Source organism: Moschus berezovskii, chromosome 6 (genome assembly GCF_049115385.1).
Source record: "Moschus berezovskii isolate FMDL1 chromosome 6, NW_MosBer_1.0, whole genome shotgun sequence".
NCBI classification, from domain to species: domain Eukaryota; kingdom Metazoa; phylum Chordata; class Mammalia; order Artiodactyla; family Moschidae; genus Moschus; species Moschus berezovskii.
Window position 1 is genome coordinate 61,120,857 of NC_142465.1, and position 18,434 is coordinate 61,139,290.

At 55.5% G+C, this 18,434-nt stretch overlaps 2 protein-coding genes across 2 annotated transcripts; both read right to left on the minus strand.

Annotated features, from left to right (window-relative positions):
- Nucleotides 1-211: 211 nt before the first annotated feature.
- GLI1 (GLI family zinc finger 1) lies at nucleotides 212-7,959 on the minus strand. The gene is made up of 12 exons (XM_055396686.2): nucleotides 7,623-7,959; nucleotides 7,114-7,262; nucleotides 6,812-6,904; nucleotides 6,353-6,548; nucleotides 5,957-6,101; nucleotides 5,530-5,619; nucleotides 5,303-5,440; nucleotides 4,842-4,991; nucleotides 3,962-4,126; nucleotides 3,252-3,482; nucleotides 2,470-2,737; nucleotides 212-2,086 (listed from the first exon to the last, which is right to left on the minus strand). Exons 2-12 carry the CDS (start codon nucleotides 7,211-7,213, stop codon nucleotides 345-347), a joined length of 3,318 nt encoding a protein of 1,105 aa, XP_055252661.2. The 5' UTR covers nucleotides 7,214-7,262; nucleotides 7,623-7,959; the 3' UTR covers nucleotides 212-344.
- Nucleotides 7,960-12,499: 4,540 nt separating this feature from the next.
- Nucleotides 12,500-14,701, minus strand: INHBE (inhibin subunit beta E). Its single transcript, XM_055395942.2, has 2 exons — nucleotides 14,045-14,701; nucleotides 12,500-13,794 (listed from the first exon to the last, which is right to left on the minus strand). The coding sequence occupies exons 1-2, from the start codon at nucleotides 14,340-14,342 to the stop codon at nucleotides 13,046-13,048; spliced, it is 1,047 nt and encodes a 348-aa protein (XP_055251917.2). The 5' UTR covers nucleotides 14,343-14,701; the 3' UTR covers nucleotides 12,500-13,045.
- Between the last annotated feature and the right edge of the window lie 3,733 nt (nucleotides 14,702-18,434).

Genomic DNA, 18,434 nt, shown 5'->3' on the forward strand with positions numbered 1-18,434 from the left:
GGCCGTCTCCACCTTTGTGAGTCTGACCTGAGGGGCTGGGGTAGGATGAGGAAACTAATCTAAAGAGGAAGGTGACTGGATTAACCCCTGTTTCTCTAGTTCCTGGTCATCACCCCTCCCCCTAGATAGTCACATTATAAAGCAGGGCTCTTTCTGATGCAGTTCCTTTATTATCAGGAAACAGTGTCATTATCAAATTCCTCCCCAAATATATTTAGACTGTGTACAGCCCCAGCCCACCCTTCCCATCCCTGGGGCATCCCAGGGGGCTATGGCTCCTCCTCCGGACTTCCTGGTGGGGATGGAAACCCCTCAGGAAATGTGGATCTGTGGTCCCCCACTCCTTAAGCACTAGAATTGAGGAACTCTGTCTCCCCAGGCAGGGATCCTAGTAACACACTCATGTTGCCCACGGCCATGTTGGGGGGCCCAGAGGGAGGTGGGGTGTGTTCAGAGCTGTCCCTCTGATCGTGAGAAGGGGGAGGACTCAGCCCCTGGGCCTCATCCAGAATAGCCACAAAATCCAGCTGCGTGTTGTCGAGATCAAGAGAGTCCAGAGGGTTACACACCTGCCCTTCAGGAGGAGGGTACAAGGCGGGGCCCCCTCCCAGCCTGCCCACCTCAGGGTGGCCACAGCTGGGGTTGGTGCCTCCTGCCTTGAGGGGCCCATAGCAAGCTGGTAGTGGGGGCAGAAGTCGGGGTGGTGCTGCTGCCCTATGGGAAGCCTTGTTGGCCCCTACTGCAAAATTTTCATGGCATGAAGGGGTAGGATAGGAGCCCGGCTTGTGATTGGGCATATCAGGTGCAAAGCTAGGTCCATATGTGGCCACTGGGGCCTTGGCAGGGCTCGGGCTGACCTGGGAACCCCCCAGAAACCTGGGACTCTGATAGAGAGGTTCTTGGACTGGGGGGTCTCCCCTGCCCCCGCCCTCCCACAGCAGCTCCTGTTGAGACTGAACGTAATTACACACAAGCTGCGCCTTGAGGTGTCCTGTAGAATGAGTGGGGGACTCGAAATCTAGGCCGGGCCGGGCTTCTGAAGGCAGATAATCAGGAGGTGGCTGGGTATAGGAACCTGACTGGGGATACTGGGGAGGGGGAGGCTGTGGGTAGTGGGAGAACAGAGGCTGTGAGCGTGGAGGCCCCTCATTGGGATGGGCATTGAGGCAGGGTGCCAGTCCTATGGCGTCAGAACCCACTGGGCACCCCTGTTCTGGCTTCACTTGCACTTGTCCATAATGTTCAAGACGAGGACACTGGCTGTAGGCTCCAGCTGGAGCCTTGGGGCCTGAGTAGAGCCCAGAGTGGGAAGGGAACTCACTCCATGTTTCTGGGGCTGGTTCAGAATAGGAAACCTGCTGGGGACAGGGGTTGGGGCCATAGTTGTTGGGTGGACCAGGCCCAAGAGGCAGGGAGCCTGGCCCTCTAGCTCCATAAGGCTCAGCTGCTGCCGCCTCAGGCCCTCCATATCCCAGAGTATCAGCAGGTGGGAAGTCCATATAGGGGTTCAGACCACTGCCCATCACGGAGGTCCCAACCTCTGGCTCCTCCCGTAGCCCTCTGGTATCCATGGAGACATTCTCAGTGATGCTGGGGGGCTGTGGTGAGTAGACAGAGGTTGGGAGTTGGGGGTCGAAGTTCTGTCTTCCTCCTACCACTGTGGGGGGGTTGTGGACACAGCCCAAACTCTTGAACCGCTGGACTCTGGCTGGGGCAGGGCGGTCAACAGACCGGGCTGGGTCACTGGCCCTCCGGGTGACCCCTACATTGGGGTTGTATCCTGGATACTCAGCTCGGCTTCTCCAGGGAGGTGCAGGAAGACCCCCCGTCCGATCCAGGCTGGGAGCTGCAGTGGGTGGGGTACCACCTCCCCTGGCTGAAGCATATCTGGCCCGGAGCAGGTAGTGCTGGGCAGGCGTGAGGCCAGGCAGAGAGGATGCCCCATTCTCTGGTGGGGAACCAGGGGGGAAAGGGGAGGCAAGGGAGGAGCGGCGGCTGACAGTATAGGCTGAGCTGACACTGCTGGAGCTGCTGCTGCGGCGGTCAAGAGATACTGGGGGGCCCAGACGGCGAGAGCCAGGAGTGCCTGCAAGAAAAGACAGACTGGCCAGGGAGCCCTCTGAATTTCACCCTGCCTCTCCCAAGGGGAAGCCTTGTCCTGCAATTCCAGGGAAGGCTCCTTAACTCTTAACCCCTCAGTTCTCTCCCCTCCTTCTCCCATTCCCTTTCTGCTTCTGGGTCACCAGAGATTCAGGGTTGCTGTGAACAGTCCTACAGATTGTACACTGCACAATCATAGGGGACAGCATTCAAAAGACAACAATTTTCTGATAGATGGAAGAAAAGTATCTTGAGGAAAGGGGACCTTTTTCTAATTGTACAGCAGCCCTGAAAGGTGAAGTCTTCCTTCCAGTCTCAGAGAAGGGCCAGATCTCAGCCCTGCAACCATGCCCCACACCTGTCACTCACCGGTGTGGGTCAAGCTGGGCAGTTTGAGGCCCCGGGGCCCCGTCGGCCGGAACTGATGTAGCTGGTCCAGCCTGAGGTTCTCAAGGCGGCGAAGAGTAGACAGCCCAGTTCCCGCAAGGCAAGGCCCCTCGTCCAAGCTGGACAGGTCCTCCGTGCTGCCCCCTGCATTTCCAGTCATTTCCACCCCGCTGTCTGTATTGGCCGCGCTGCCTGCTGGGGAGTGGTCACTGCTGCAGGACGACTGGGCCCCAGGGCTTGGCTGTGGCTTCTGTGGGGAAGAGGAGGGCTGAAGGTGGCGCCCATCCTCCTTCCCCACAGCTCCTTGAACTTGATGAGTGATTAGAGCCTGTGTCCCAGTGACTGCTTACAGGTGTAGAGGGGGCTGATCAAGTGAAAGACACGGGTGAACTAGGGGAAAGTTGTTGACGAAAAGAACCGAGACTAAACTCCAATTTGTGCTCTATGACCTTGGACAATTTCTCTATGTTTCTTCATCTGAAAAAGTTCCTTTCTCATGAAGTTGTTTTGAGGCGTACCTGAAATTATACTGGTAGAAGGCCTAAAGTAATACACCAATTCCTATATGAGCTTGTTGGACCCGGGCACTAATGAATTACAGTAAAATCCCTAGATTTGAAGTAGCCTAAGGAGCAACACTTGGATAAGGGACTGGGGACCAGCCACAGAAGAGAGATGAGCATAGCAGGAGATGGAGCAGTTGGAAGGGGCTAGAAAGATGTCGGCAGGGCAGGCAGGGGTATGGAGGCAGGGCATTGCCTCACCGTGGCACCCTCCGGCACAGTCAGTCTGCTCTCCTCCCTCATGGGGCCGCCGTCCCGCTCCCTCTTGGGCTCCAATGAAGAAAGAGCCGGTGCCCGGGGCAGGGGGCCGTCTCCTCGGTGCCGCTTGGTCACGTGGGCATCAGGACCGTGCACTGTCTTGACATGTTTCCTGAGCGAGCTGGGATCTGTGTAGCGTTTGGTGCAGCCAGGGAGCTTACACACGTAGGGCTTCTGTTGAGTGGAGAGTGAAGACAGCAGGCAAAAGGATCAAATTGGGACAATGCAGAAGAAATGGGAAAAAGTGGTGGCGTTAAGTGAAGACAAGGGGACTCGAGGAGGAATGCATAACACCCAAGGAAGGAAGGAGAGTAGGGCCCTTGGAATACAAGATGAAAAGATCAAGGGGAAGATTAGGAAAACGAATAGGCCTGGGAAAGGCGAGGGGATGAACCTAGGGCTGTAAGGCCTCATAAATTCAGAGGTTGAAGGTACCCTATTTTAGCTTAGCCCTTTGACTGGTTAGAGGTGGGAGAGGGATGATAAGTGGAAATTCTTGGTTTCAGAAAGACCTTCTCCAGGTGAATTATATGGGTGGAGGGGAACTCACCTCTGTGAAGTGGGTGCTGGGCTAAGGGATTTCTTATGGGGGAAGTTCCCCAGTAGGTGGCTTCTTTAAGTAGGGAGGAGGGTCTCTTGAGTGGGGCATTCACCTCATTGGAGTGGGTCCGATTCTGGTGCTTGGCTCGGTCACTGGCATTGCTGAAGGCTTTACTGCAGCCCTCGTGCTCACACATGTATGGCTTCTCACCAGTGTGTGACCGCAGGTGCGTCTTCAGATTTTCCAGGCGTGAGTATGACTTCCGGCACCCCTCAAACTAGGGGATATGGGGTCAAAGGATGGCTCTCAGACAGAAGGACATGGAGATTAGCGGAACCCTGAATCTCAAAAGGGACATACATCGGAGAATGTAACTCAAGCATGGGACTTCCCTGGTGGTCCAGTGACTAAGACTCTGTGCTTCTGATGCAGGGGACTTGAGTTCAATCCCTGGTTGGGGAACTAAGATCCCACATGCTACGCAGTGCAGGGGAGGACGGGGGGATGGGAGAGTGCTGGGACTATCGACTTCCCAAAATTCAGGGACAAGGGTAGGCAAGAGCTGAGGGGACAGAAGTAGCTGGAGGCACTCTGCCTGCAGGGATGTGGAGATGAGGCAGCGAGCACTCTGGGTCAAGTCAGAGCACGTCTCCCTGCCCGGGGAGCCCAGACTGTGTTAAGATGGGGTCATCCTGGGAGTGTGTGTCCTCAGTCCAGAGCGTCTCCATTAAGCCAAATTGTGAGCACAGTGCCTAGGTCCACTGTACTGTCTGGTGCCCACAAAAATGTTTTAATTTCTTTTGTAAAAATAAGGGAGAAAAGAAATTAGCTTTTAGGTCCCAGGAAGTGTTCTAACATGTAACATCAATATGTTCATCTTTATACCAAAGCAGTCAATACAACACAATTTTTAAATGTTTGTTTGTGGAGGAAGGGACCTGTGCTTGGCCCCTGCCTTGGAGGGGCCCTGAGCTTGGGGAGGGGTGCCTCACCGTGCACTTGTGTGGCTTCTCGCCCGTGTGTCTGCGCATGTGCACCACCAGCATGTACTGGGCTTTGAAGGGCCTCAGCTCCCTGGAGCAGCCCCCCCAATGGCACACGAACTCCTTCCGCTCTCCATGGATGTGCTCACTGTTGATGTGCTGAGGGAGAAGACGCAGAGGCTCTCCGAGGTTCCCTATGCCCCTGAGATCCAGAACAGACCTTCTCTTGACCTCCCCACCCCACCATATCCCTCCATGACTTCCTGTCATGGGGAAAGAAAAGGCAGGAAGATCAGAGCCCACATCTCTGTTCCTCCATGTTTCTAAACAAAGCCACAGCTCCTCTTGAGTTTCTGCCTACCCACTGGGTATTCCATCTTTGACGCCCTGCCCTTAGCCTGACTCTACCATGTCCCACCCAGAATGTCCTACAAGTTCCAGCCAGCATTCCTGTTACCCCCGGGGCTCACATGCACCAGCTGCTCCTGGGAGTCGAATTCCTGACTGCAGCCATCCCAGCGACAGTCAGTCTCATACACAGAGTCAGGCTCAGGCTTCTCTTCTCTCTCTAGGTCCTCCCGCCCATCCAGCATCCCCAACAGTGGGTCCTAGGGTACGAGAGAAAACCCTAGGGTCACCTGGTGACAGCTTTTGTTTCACTCAGGTTCCAGAGGTAAAGTTCCCCGCTCCCCATTACCTGTGTGCTCGTGGAGTTGGGACTGGACATATCACCTTCCAAGGGCTCCTCTGGGCACTTGTTAACCAGTACTCCCAGCTCAGACTTCAGCTTTCCCAAAGGAAGGTAAGGATGATGAAGGCAGAAGTGGGAGGGAGGAAGAGGGACCCCAGCCAAGTCTTCCAGCCCTAAGTGTCCCACCCTAGCAGCTGCAACCCCTGAGTTTGACTTCCTCCTTAGACTGCACTGGTGAATGGGGTAAGCAAAAGGTGGGATCTCACTTGGAAGAGACTGACTGAACCTCAAGGAGTCAACCCCCAGCACCCATACTCCTTTATTTTTCTGGGACTGAAAACTTTTACATCCTCTATTCTTCCTTCACCTTTCCTCTAAAAAAAAAGCCCACCACCCATCCACCCTGAACTGAGGGAAATCAGGTGATTCTCACCTGGCAAGTTGGGAGGGGTCCCCGGGACTGAGGATGCAGCATCATCCCACCCTGCGTGGGGTCATGGGGACCACAGTGCTGGACCCCAAAAGAAGGCGAGGTCCCTTTCTGGTGGTTCATCTGGGGTGAGAATCCCAGAGATGGGCTGTGGAGGAGGAGACGCAATTATTTAGGACTGTCATCTCAGAAAGCCTCAGGAATTCCTGGGCTCTTTGGAAGGTTTCTAGAAGACAGTGTGGGAAGCAGCGGAGGCAGCCCAGGGGAAGTATTGAGGAGGACTTCCACACCTTTGAAACGATAAGGATTCAAAGAGAATCAGGTGGTTTGGAGGGCTTTGAGACTTCTAATGGGGTTTGGCAGGGTCTTAGGGGCCTCTTAGCTTGAGGCTTTCTGCACCTCATGGTGCCGATGGAGAGGTGACCATAGGAACCCCCCGGAGATGCACAGCGTGAGTTGATGAAGGCCACAAGTGAGCTGGGCGAGGTGCGGATAACTGTCTGCAGGTCCAGGCTGGCATCCGACAGAGGTGAAATGGACAGTGCCCGCTTCTTGGTCAATTTGACTGCACTCCGGGGAGGAGGAAACAGTGGCACTGGGGCAGGAAACAGGGGAGGTAGATACGGTAAAGGAGTAGGCCCCTCATGCATCTAACCCATGAGGACTGACTCTCAGCAAAAAGAAATAACACTAGACTCTGGCCTGTTAACCTCATCTGTGACCTTCTGACCATGCTCTGACTCCTTGATCCCATCTCTAGGCATTTCCTCTTCCAAGGTGGATCCCCTGCCCTCCAACTTTCTTCCTCAGGACAAATCCCAAAGGGGCAGAAAGGAAAGAGGTTGCCTGAGGCCTCACCCTCCGCGCAGCTGTTGGCTTCTCTGGCTGGCCCATAACTGTGGGGGCCGGGCATGAGTGTGGCCTGATGACAGAAGGGCAGACCTGGCAGTCCTAGGAAAGAGATACAGCTGGAATGGGGCATGGGAATGAAGGACACATACAGTCCCTCTTGAAACCCCAAGTAAGGCCCAATCCCATATGGCATGGGACCTCAAATCTTTTTGTATATGGGAAACTGGAATGGGATAGAAGAGGGACCCCTGGGGCTGGGTGAGAGATCTGCCAGTAGTCAAGGTCCAGGGACTGGTGTATGTACTGACCTTCTGTCCCCATGCCTGGGGTCCCCTGACTGGGGAGGGGCCGGAGACAACAGGGCTCGCCATAGCTACTGACTGGTGGTGGGGTCATCGAGTTGAACATGGTGTCTCAGAGGAGAGTGTGAGGGTCACTGCAGGAGGGGAAGGGAGACCTGCAAGTTAGAAAGGCAGGAGGGAAATATGGGAGGTCAGATAAGTCACTCAGGCCCAGAACCCCGGGCAGATTACCTCCAAGACATCTGCCATGGGAAATCAAGTTGAAATGAGCATCGCTCAGCTAGGGGAGGTTAAGGAGAGAAGTCCCATAGAGACAGAGACAGTCTTGGAGATCTTTTTAGGAACTAGGGAGGAGCTATGCCTGGATGGAGTGTGTGTGTGTTGGGGAAGTGTTGTGGACTAAAATTGTGACTAGGAACTTCAAGTGCTTTTTATACCATGGGTCCTGTTTCTTCTGACCATGGGGCCAGCCTTCAGGGATGGGATGGGGGAACTCAGGAGGAGGAGTGACTGACCTCAAGCTCTGGGCTGGCTGATCAGCCTGAGACCCTCTCCCTTTCCTTCATCTGTTGCTCGTGGACAGCCGGTCTACAACTTCTCCAGTGTCCAGCAGAGGGAGCCCTCGCCACAGCCCACACAGGCTCACGGGGTCAGGAGGGAGCCTGGACGATCTGCCCTTTGCTCTGTAAGGAAGAAAACTGTGTGTGGAAGGGGAGCGAATTTCTGAGGAGAGCCTCCCAGCTCCGCTGGTGCAAAGGATGGAAGCTGGTGTTACTGGGGTGGTTTCAATCTGGCCGCTGACCTAACTCTTTTGGTTTGTTTTGGAGCAACAGGAAAGGAACTGTGAGGAAAAGCTTTGGAAGAATAAACACACACATTCGTGGGCGCACTCACCCACAAGTCATCATCCGTTAGAGAGGAGAGAGGTAGTGAAGGAGAAGAGGGTGCCGCTGTCCACTTTTCTCCTCAGGCTCCAGATTTTGCTCCACCCCGGGTTTTCCGGTCTCCCGGGAATGAGGGTGGGGCGGGGCGGGGTAGGGTGGAGAACGACCGGGAGCGGGCCGGCCGGCGCGGTGGGTGATCCCGGGATGCTGGGATTTAGGGTGAGGGCGGGGTAATATGCGGAGCGGAACCCGGACCCCAGGACCCAGCCGATCCCCGCAGCCTGGGCTGTACCCTTCCTAGCTCCTCCTTTACTAGCGGAGATCCGGGTCCTGCAACCAAGACCTCCCAACTCGACCTTGGCATTACGTTGGTGGGGGGGCACAGCTGGCTGGCAGCTGGATGGGGGGACACTTCTCCCGCCTCCTTCCTCTATGACTCATCTAAGGAGGCGGGGGCTAGCAGAAGACCCCCAAATCTAAAGAGACTCCCCCAAACATGCCTACCCAGTCATCTTTCAGCCCCAATGTCCAGCCACAAGGGAACCGAGATGGAAATGGGGCGATATCCCTCCTCACCCATGAGTGCCACAGCCCACCCACGTCTCCCCTTCACACTGGTGAAAGGAATATTTCGCTAACTTTTCCAGCTACAGAAAATGAAGATTTTCTGGGGTGTGGATGAGGGCGCAGGATGGAGCAGAAAGCTCTAGGGTTCCCTTGCTGGAGCCCTGAATCATCTGTGTCTCCCAGTTTTCCAGAGTCCCCCCTTGCACCCCCGCTCCCCAACTCCCAGGAGTCGGCCCCGCCCCCTTCTCCGGGTCCCGCCTTCCCCGCCCCCGTGCCTCCTCGGCCCACCCAAGTCGCCGCCGCAGGCTCTGGCTGCAGACGGCTCCGCTTCCCCCGCCCGCCCCGGGAGCCTAGTCGGACGAGCCGCGGCGGAGTGGAGGGGGGTTTGGATTGAGAGGCGGGACACATTCTTCCCTCCTCCCCTCAGTGTAACCAGAGAGCTGGCATTGGCGCCCGTGGCGGAGCGGTGGGGGGGGGGGCACTGTTGGAGAATGGGAGTCCCCTTGGTGGGTGGAAAAGAAGAATCCAGAAACTATACGGAGAGAAAGTGACTAGGGTAAATAAAATAAGGTGTGTCTGGGGAGGGTAGGGGCCAGGACACCTTAGGTTCCCGGGTATCCCCGCTGGCTTCCTAAGGGTTAACCCCTCCAGACCCCCGGGAACCCCCTAGTGACGTCAAGGGCGGGGTCTATACTCCCTGGTAGGGGATGCCTGGGAGATAATGGGGGGGGAGGGTATCTCGACCCCGCCTCCAAGGAAAAACCAACCTTGTGCTGGCCCTTACAAGTTCCCCCTGGGAAATTGTCCGGACTTCTCCCTCTACTGGACCATAGGGACCTATCCTATGAAGACCCCGGTTCTCCAGCGCCCTAAAACCTTCAGTCCCCCGTCTATGGGATTCCCTTTCCCTAATCCTGTCCCCAAAGCTAGGTGCCCAGGGAGGATTGTTTCGGGGTCACGGGGCCTGAAAGAGGCTTCAGAGCGGGGAGCAAGGGCAGGCAGGGTGGTCTGAGCCAGAGGAGGGGCCTCAGTCCCCAGCTCCCGGTTGGGAGGAGGGCCAACGGGGGATGCACAGTCAGGCAGCGGCCAGTGGTCCCGCCCCATCCCAGTAGGGGTCTCCTGGTGGCTGCCCTCGCTGCCCTGGTGGTCCTGAGGTCAGAGGGTCAGGACAAGGTCTCCTCAGCTCCTTCTTAGCACCCTGCCTGCAGCCCTTGGGACCCAAAGAGTCCACGTTCCTTGGAGAATCTTTCTCGGGCCTAAACTAGAGACTGACTGCCCCAGTCCCCTTCCGACCCCAGAAGATAATTCCTTTCCCTCAAAACACATGCACCAGCAAACACATCTGTCACAAGACAGGTCAGAGGTTCAAGCCCAGCCGCCCCCCAGTGGTCTTGTCGCCTCACACACCCCATCTAGGACTCTCTCCAGAGCTGTTCCCTCCTTTCAGAAACACTGATGTCTTCCTGCCCAGCACTCATAGTCACACCTGGGGTTCGGGCTCTACTACGCAGACCTCCAGCTAACCGTCCTCCCAACTTCTTCATCTCAACCTCATTAAAATGAGATGTTTTTAGTATATGGGAGAGGCAGAGACAGACAAAGAAATCCACGGTTGTCTGAGACAGAGACACACGGACTGTCAGAAGGAAAAAAGATAGAGAAAGGGATATACATTTGAAAAAATTCTCCAAACTTTCAGTATCTTATCCCAGACTCTCCCACCTCTATTTTGCCTCTGTGCCCCTGGTCTCCCCCTCGGCTGGGCAGAGTCCCTCGCAAGTAGAGCATCCCCTCAGGTCCCTTCCCCCACCGCTCCCAGGTGGTCCCCCGCCTGCCCCCCTTCTCACCTCCGTCTGGGCGCAGGGCTCGGGATGCACGGTCCAGAGCTGGAGTCTGGGCTGGGGGGTGTGCGGTGGGGAGGGGGGCGGACAGGGCTACAGCAGCGCAGCCTCAGGGCCACCCCCACCCCCCCCAACCTGGCCCCCAGCCCTCCCGCCGGCCCAGCCCGCCGGGCCGCGAGCCGGGACCACCCGTGAGAAGCGCAAACTTTTTTTTTCCCTTTTGCAAAAACTTTTTCTCGCTCTAGCCGCTGGCGCGCCGCCGCTCTTCCCGTTCGCCCCTCACCTCCCTCTTATGTCCCTCCCTCTTGCCGTTCTGGAGGATGAGGCGGGGTAGCTGGAAGCAAGAGAGGGGGTGCCGGGCTTATTGCACCCCCAGGACCCCCAGGATCCTCCCCCTCCCTTGAGGGACCCTATACTGCTTACCCCCCCCCCCCCCCCGGCTGAACACGCTGCTCCTAGTGGGTAGTAAATCCCGGCCTGGATCCCTGGATCGGCTGCCCACCAAGAGGTCCTGAATCAGAGCCAGAAAAAACAAATTGAGAAATAGATCGGGGGGCGGAGGGAATGACCAAAAAACTCACCCGGGAAAAAGAATATTGGAAGTAGGGTCGTCGACTTTAGTTGGTGCTAACTGAGCATTCCACAGTCCTGTAGTTTTCCTGCCGGCCTCACCCTTTGGATCGAACATGAGGGGGTTGGTACAGAGTTGGGATGGAAACAAGATTGGGACAGAGTTGGGTTGGGAGCCCTGGGTGGAAGGTAAGAGGTTCAGGCAGTATAAAAAGGAGGAGTAGCGGCTAAGGCACTGGGTGTAGGGCAGGGTTTGTGTTCACAAAATTACTAAGCAACTCTGAGACGGAAGCTCTGTTCCCCGAGAACTCCTGCTTTTCTTCACCTCGAAGTTCTGGAGGCTGGGGCCACCTCTGCACCTCTACACTGCCCGCACCCTTGCTGCTCAGCAAAGCTGCCTGCTCCCTCTGCTGGTCCTTCTGGCACATGACACCTTCTCCAAGTCTGATTGGAGGCAGAGGAGAAGAGGGGAGGCTTAGATCCCCCAACCAAAGCCCAACTGGGAGCCCATGGAGGGGTTATATAAGCCCAAAGAAACAGAGGGGTACACTGGCAGAGGTTCAGACTGCAAGGTGGTGATGTCTGATAGGGGAGTGCCCTTTCTTTAGGACTTGTGTTGCCATGGTTACCGGATGCAGGGAAAGGGGCAGCTATTTTAGTCTCTCTGACTTTTCTTTAGGAGAAAGGGGAGAAGACATGGGTGGGGGGAAGGAGCCTCTTTCTTTTCCATCACCCCTCAGATAGACCTCCCACATCTTAGTTCTGCTTCCAAGAACCACCCCTCCTTGGGTTGGAGGGTCAGTTAGTTAACTGTTCAGTCTGAGGGTCAAGGGGAAAAGTGAAACTAGGGAGAGGTCTGAGGCCTGACAAATATATGTAGTAACTGTGGGAGGACAGATAAGGAACCCTATTTTAACCTCCCTCCCCCACATGACTTTGACCCAGACACCAGTTTAACCCAGAGGGTCAGGCAAGATCAATGATGACTGGAGGAGGGACCATGCAATATTCCTTCCAGTGGAATTCTTTCAGAGTACACTGCTTTCTCCTCCCCATCCAAGAATCTAGATCAGTGATTCTCAAACAATTTGCTTTCAATATCCCTTTATCACTCTTAAAAATTATTGAGATTTTGTTTATGTGTTTATATCAACTTACCATGCTAGACATTAAAACTGAAAAAAAAAAGTTGTAACCCAAGAATACACAAGCACACATCCCATTAACAAAGATGTCAGAAAGATGATATAATCACATGTCCTATAGCTTCTGGAAATCTCCACTCCAGACTATTGAGAAGTTGAAAATGAAAAGGCAAGTACCATCTTAGCTTTATTGTGAAAATAGTTTTGACCATGTGGAAGGGTCTCAGGGACCTCCTGGGAGTTCCCAGGCCACACTCTGAGAACTGTTGTTTTGGACCATCATCCCAACCCTTCATGATTCACACTTGCTGATGTTTTTTTCTTCATTTTTATTAGGAAAGTATAAACATTTGCCTCTCCGATGGGTCCTGCCCCAGAGGAAAACCAGAAAATTTTTCAGGCTTAGCACTGTTCTTTCTGGACTCCCATTTCTGGGGCTTTCCTAAATACCTCCCCTTAGCCCCTTGCCCAGGTCCCTGTTGAGCCTCCCTTCTAGCACTTCCACAGCCCCTACCCTTGACCAGACTGTCTCCCCCATCCCAAGGCTGCTGGGCTCTTGGTTGCTTCTTCCTTCCCTTACTTGAGGACTTTCTCTTCTCTGAAGAGACTAAGTGATTTTTCTCTGCCCTCTCCTTCCCACACTCCCTCCCATCTTCTCGGACAGCTTAGGGTAGGAACTCACACTTTCTGAATAGACTCCTTTACAGGACACACTTTCCCCATCTCCCCCACATATCAACCAGCCTGAAATGGACCAGAGACTGGACACAAAAGTGCCCATTTGGGTCTCAGAGGGGTCAATCCAGTCATATTGCCAGATGACCCATGGGGTGGAGGTATGGGTCAGGAACCTGATGCCTCCAGCCACAGAGGCCCTCTGCCTGGGGACCCCTAGGTTGATCTCTTCACTCCAGACCCCCAGGTCGTCTTGCTAGCTGCAGCCACAGGCCTCTACCACCATATCCGGCACATCTGTCTTGACCACGTTGCCATCACGGTCAAGGTAGAGGAGAGAGAGAGGCCTTCGGGCAGTAGGGACACAGCAGGAAGTACCCAAGGGCCAAGGGTTGTTGGCCTTGAGGAGGTTGAAGACAGCGGAATGGAAGGAGGCGGCAATGCCGGGGCTGCCAGCCAGGTGCGGGGGACACTGGCCACTGCAGTAATTCAGCCGGTACCCCTCAGGTTGCAGGATCCAATCCCGCCATCCCAGCTCCTGGAAGTCTACATAATGATCTCGTCGACAGCATAAGGGGGTTTCGGGTTCACAGCTGGGGGTCCTCCTCCTGGCCCGACCTGCTCCAGGCAATCTGAGCCGGGTCTTAAGTTCCAGGAAGGGCCGCTGCTCTCCCACTGTGTCCAGGAGCTGTGGGGCGACGGTGCAGTTGCCTTCCAGGGGACTGCAGTCCAGTCGGAGTTTCAAGACACCAGACTCCTCATGCTTCAAGCCGCTAGAGGGCAGAGTCAGGGCGTGCCAGCCTGGGGTTGTCAATTGGTGCTCAGCCAGAAGGACGCGGGACCCTCGGCCTCTCCTCCTGCCCCCCCATCGGAAAATCCTCAAGGAAAGAGGGCCAGGAAGGGTGGGGAGCACGTGCAGCCAGAGGCGAGCATGATACAGGTGGTGGGACCGAGGAGTGGACAGGTGGAAGGTGAGCATGGAGCTGCAGGTGGCAGTGGAGGAGTCTGCCAGAAAGATGGAGAAGGGATTGGAGAATGTGAGCGGAGGTGATGCTGTCCCCTGAGACTCCCGAGAGCCCTGCCCGCCGCTCTCCCTAGCTCCCACCTTCGGAAGAGGCAGGGACTCTGAGGCCAGCCCGGCTCCAGTTCCTCCTCTTCCTTCCAGACCCAGCTTCCTCTGCTCCTGCTATCATTGTCAAGCTCCCCTTCTGCCTCCCTGCCCTGTCAAATCTCTGCCTGTCTCTCCCTCACCTACCTGTGAGAACAGCAAAGCTGATGACCTGCTCCCCATTCTCTGGAACCACTCTTCCCCGCTGCAGTCTCCGGAGGGCTCTGGTGAGCACCGCCTGGGGTGGAGGATGAGTCATCCGGGGACGACTGGTCAGCTGTAGTCCCTCAAGGATCTGCTGCCTGGCCAGCTTGAGGACCAGAGCTCGCTCTGCTTGGGGTGCCAGTGGGGGGCCCCCACAGGAGGGACACGCAGACCCTGCCACCTGTGCCCACACCAGTGCCCACAGCAGCACTAGCTGGAGCTGGACATTGGGGAGCCCCATGGTCCTGGTGAACAGCCCAGGGTCACGTTGGGGGCCTTGGAGTGCCGTTGCTCCTCCTGTTGAGACTGGCTGCGTGGAGGCCAATGAGGAGGGCACGGCGGCTGCAGCCACCAGTGCCACACCTACCCTTGGTCAAGGGTAGAGCCACCTGTCTTCTACAGTGGATGGTCCAATGGGTAGCGATGTTCAATGCAGTCTGCCAGTTCGACCCTCACAGCTCATGTCTGGCTACTGACTGGGGCCTCTCTGGAGCCAGCAACCTAGGGCTTCCTCACCTAGTGGTCAGCAGGCAGACCTACCCTCTGAGCTCCAGGATTGGCCAGCTGTGCTGCCCATCAGGCCCCTGCCGTGGGTGGAGGTTCCCCCCTGGAGCTCAGGTTTCACCATCTGGCCCTGGTCACGGAGCTTGAGGTAGGGGTGGAGGGGGTGGGGGGCGATGTGCACACGTATGATGCAAGAAGGAGGAGGATTTCACAGGCTCAATCCCCAAGGTCTGGGGCTCGGGGGAGGGAGCTCCATGTGAGCAAGGTGGGAAGGTCACTTCCCCCCATACCTCCAGTCTGTCTAGCTCCTGGCCTCCACTGTTGCAGCAGTTTCCATGAGGCAGCTGGGAATCCCAGTGGTTATTTTTCTGGGCTAGAAAGAGAACTCGGTTCTTTTTTATTTCTAGCAATGGTACTGGGACAGGGGTGAGAGGCCGGGGGGCTGGCGGTAGGATTGGAGTCCTCTTGCCCAGGCCAAGGTGGCAGTGTCATGGGGCACAGAAGTTACCTCCTGACCTTGCCTGTGCTGGCTGCCCAGAGTCCAGTTGGACCGGAGCACAACGTGGACGAGGGCTGGAGCCTGGGCGGGGGATGGCATGTCACTGTGATGTCTGGGGAAACCTGGAGAGGTGGGGGTGGTGGTGATGCAATATTACATCAGGGCAGAGTCCATCAAGGATGGCAGAAGGGCATGAGACTTGGAAGGGCCTGTTCCAGACACTGGCTCTCTTTCAGGGGACTCCAAGAGCTGCCTAGATTTGGGGTATCCTAGGAGAAGGCAATGGCAAGCCACTCCAGTACTCTTGCCTAGAAAATCCCATGGATGGAGGAGCCTGGTGGGCTGCAGTCCGTGGGGTCGCTAAGGGTTGGACACGACTGAGCGACTTCACTTTCACTTTTCACTTTCACACATTGGAGAAGGAAATGGCAACCCACTCCAGTGTTCTTGCCTGGAGAATCCCAGGGACGGGGGAGCCTGGTGGGCTTCCATCTATGGGGTCACACAGAGTCGGACACGACTGAAGTGACTTAGCAGCAGCAGCAGGAGTGGTGCCAGCCTCAGTTAATGGTGGTGGGACATGGAAGATTTATGGGATTTTAAGAACAAAACATGGCCAGTATAGCAACCTGAGTCCCAATCCCAGCCTTCCTTATCACACTCCTCACTGCCTTTAAATGGGAGGACCAAGGCCTCACATCATCAGCCTTTCTCCTTATGCCCCAGTTTCTTCAAGAAGCTGGGAGGAAGTGAGTGTGTTTTGGGAAATGGGCCCCTATTCCAGTTTGTTAATCTCGGGGCTATTCAGCCGCTGGTGGCTCTCAAGATAGACTGCTAGATTCTGGCACAGGGGAAGAGAGGTGGCGCTTTGGGGGCCGGGACTCAGTACCGCCAGTGTCCACCATGTGGCAGTGCTGAGCCGCTGGACAGCAGAAGGCTTAGCGCTGACCAGCTTTCCAGGGAAGGGGCTGCTGTGGGATGTGGAGAGATTCAGAGGGCTTGTTTCCCCACCTCTCCCTCTGGGGACCTTGCCTCTACGCCAGAAGAACGAGAAGCTGGTGCCTCAGCTCTCTCCACTCGCCGCTGCTGGAAAGTCGAGGCTGTCATCAGGACCACACCACTGCTACCTTCAGTTCTGTTTTGGACCTCATCACTGACACGTGGCAATGGAGGGCAGTGATGGGTGCCAGGCTACAGCACCTGTGGTGGGCAGGGAGCCAATGAGACTTTTAGACCCTCTCTCCACCCTGCCTTTCTCCCTAGATCTTGAGTCATATTCAAGTCCCCTCTGTCCAGGGCTCTCCCCAGCTGCCAGCGCCCTCTCTGTTGGTCAAGCTTGTGAGTGACAGCCCTCTCTACCCACTGGGGTCTGGACCCTAGAACTGCAAAGTTGAGGTTTCTGCCTGTGGTGCTGTCTCCGAGGGCTAACCTGTGGGTGAGCCTGAGTCAAGGGAGCATCCAGAAGTGACTGCAGGAGTCACCAACCCCATTCCTCCCCTGCCCTCTCTGTGAGGTGCTTCCAATTTCCAGCTCTTCTTACCCTCTTGCTGCTGTGCATGGCCTGCCCCTACCTCCCCAGTGACACTTACGTCAGAACCTAGCTATAAATATGCTCTTAGCATCTTAGTCACTTTTCCCAAGAAGTGCTCCCAGGTTATAAATACCCCAGCCATCTGCCTCACAGGCCCGCCCTACCACCAACCTGGCTGGGGGCTGGGGGGTAGCGACAGGCTTGAGAGTGGGTGAGGAAGTAGAAGGAGCCTGAGTGCGTATCTTGCCCTACAGAGAAAAGCCTGAGGAGCCTAGTGTCAGGGGCCAGGGAGCCCTGGAGGAAAAGGTTGGGAAGAGGACAATTCCACTCTTTGTTTTTTGTCAAAAGCAGAGCCAAAAAAGCGAAGGAATAACACTGATTCCTGTTACATTTAGTTTATTTTAAAATTTGCTATTTTGTTCATCTTGGATATTTCTGCATTGATTTTTAAAAAAATATTGGATTAAAATATTATTTATCTTGACTGATGGAATTTTTGACATCCCCTTAAAATTCTATCTCCAAGGCAAGTACCTCACTTCACCTCACCTTAGTCTTGAACCTGGGGACTGAAGCTATAGTTGGAAGGAGGGCGAGTAGATCTGGGAGGGGCGGATTCGGGGTGGGTGACAGTGGTAGAAGAGGGCAGCCGAGCACCAGAAGGCTTCCTCAGATTCTCTCCTTAGGTGAAGATCTCATAAAGTCCAAGGACAGAGATCTTCTGAGTGAGTAAGCATTTGCTCACGAAGCCCGCAGCTCAGATTTGCCTTTCTCCAGGAGGTCTCTTTCAGACTTTCTCCTTTAGGGTGCCTTTTCCAGGGACCTCAGACCTGGATAGGAGGGGGTTATATGCTGAACAAACACAGACATCACGTTTCCCAAAGGACACATGGGTTTTGCACAATCTCGGCCTTGGGTTGCAGACAATATCGACCCCATGGTTCAGGGCTGTCCAGCTAACGGGGGTGGGGGGAGATGGTGGGGGAAGAGGGCAAAGGTCTGGAGAGGACTCAGTCTCAGAGCAAATGCCTCCCTCTCCTCTCCCCAGACTTTCCTTTTCTTCTCTCCGTCCCACTCAAGTGGCCCTTGGCCAGTTCCATCTCCCAGACAGGACTCCTGGCTGGAGCCCTGAGAATCAGTGCAAGAAGGCTGCCTTGTCTCCGCCTCCCACCATGTGTATGCCCACAGGTTGTCACCTACTTGCTGGTTGAACAGTGATCTGTCTCATCTCTCAGACTGAGGACAGAGGGAGGAGAGGACCAAGTAAAGCCCGTGTCTTTATTAGCTGGAAGACCAGTGAAGATGGTTCTAGGAAGTGGACGGGGCCTAAGAAAGGAGGTGGCCTGGGGAAGGAGGAGTCATGACATGTGGGACAGACATAAAGTACAGCTGGAAGGAGACTGTGAGGAGAGAAAAGTGGGCAGGGCGGGCAGGCTCTGTGTCATCGGGGGTGCCAGTCAGGGTCCTGGCAGGAAAGAAAAGACCCACTCAGCTGTCTATGTTTGCATCTCTAAGAAGACTCAATGAGGGACCTCTTTTCAGAGGTATGGGCAGGGTTAAGGAAACTGAGGAGGGATGTTGGAGCACCCAGGAACTAGCAAAAGGCAGATCAAAGGTTAAGAGGAGACAGAGGCCACCGTGTTTCTTATTCCTCTCCCTCTGCCTAGGTTCCATGGTTCTGTGTGACTGTGGCTATGCCCATATCCCTACAACTCCTGTCCAGCTCCCCACTCCCTCCACAGCTCCAGCTCTGCCCAAGTTCTGGTATCGCTGCTTCCGTACTCTTGACTTGCAAGAGC

What these genes read in the sequence shown, in the direction of transcription:
- INHBE (XM_055395942.2), bottom strand. Translation starts at nt 14,342, where the DNA reads ATGGGGCTCCCCAATGTCCAGCTCCAGCTAGTGCTGCTGTGGGCACTG. An exon ending in CAGCTTTGCTGTTCTCACAG is followed by an intron (nt 13,795 to 14,044) that starts GTAGGTGAGGGA and finishes TCTTTCTGGCAG; the next exon opens with ACTCCTCCACTGCCACCTGC.
- GLI1 (XM_055396686.2), bottom strand. Translation starts at nt 7,213, where the DNA reads ATGTTCAACTCGATGACCCCACCACCAGTCAGTAGCTATGGCGAGCCC. An exon ending in CCCAGGCATGGGGACAGAAG is followed by an intron (nt 6,905 to 7,113) that starts GTCAGTACATAC and finishes TCTCTTTCCTAG; the next exon opens with GACTGCCAGGTCTGCCCTTC. An exon ending in AGCCAACAGCTGCGCGGAGG is followed by an intron (nt 6,549 to 6,811) that starts GTGAGGCCTCAG and finishes TTCCTGCCCCAG; the next exon opens with TGCCACTGTTTCCTCCTCCC.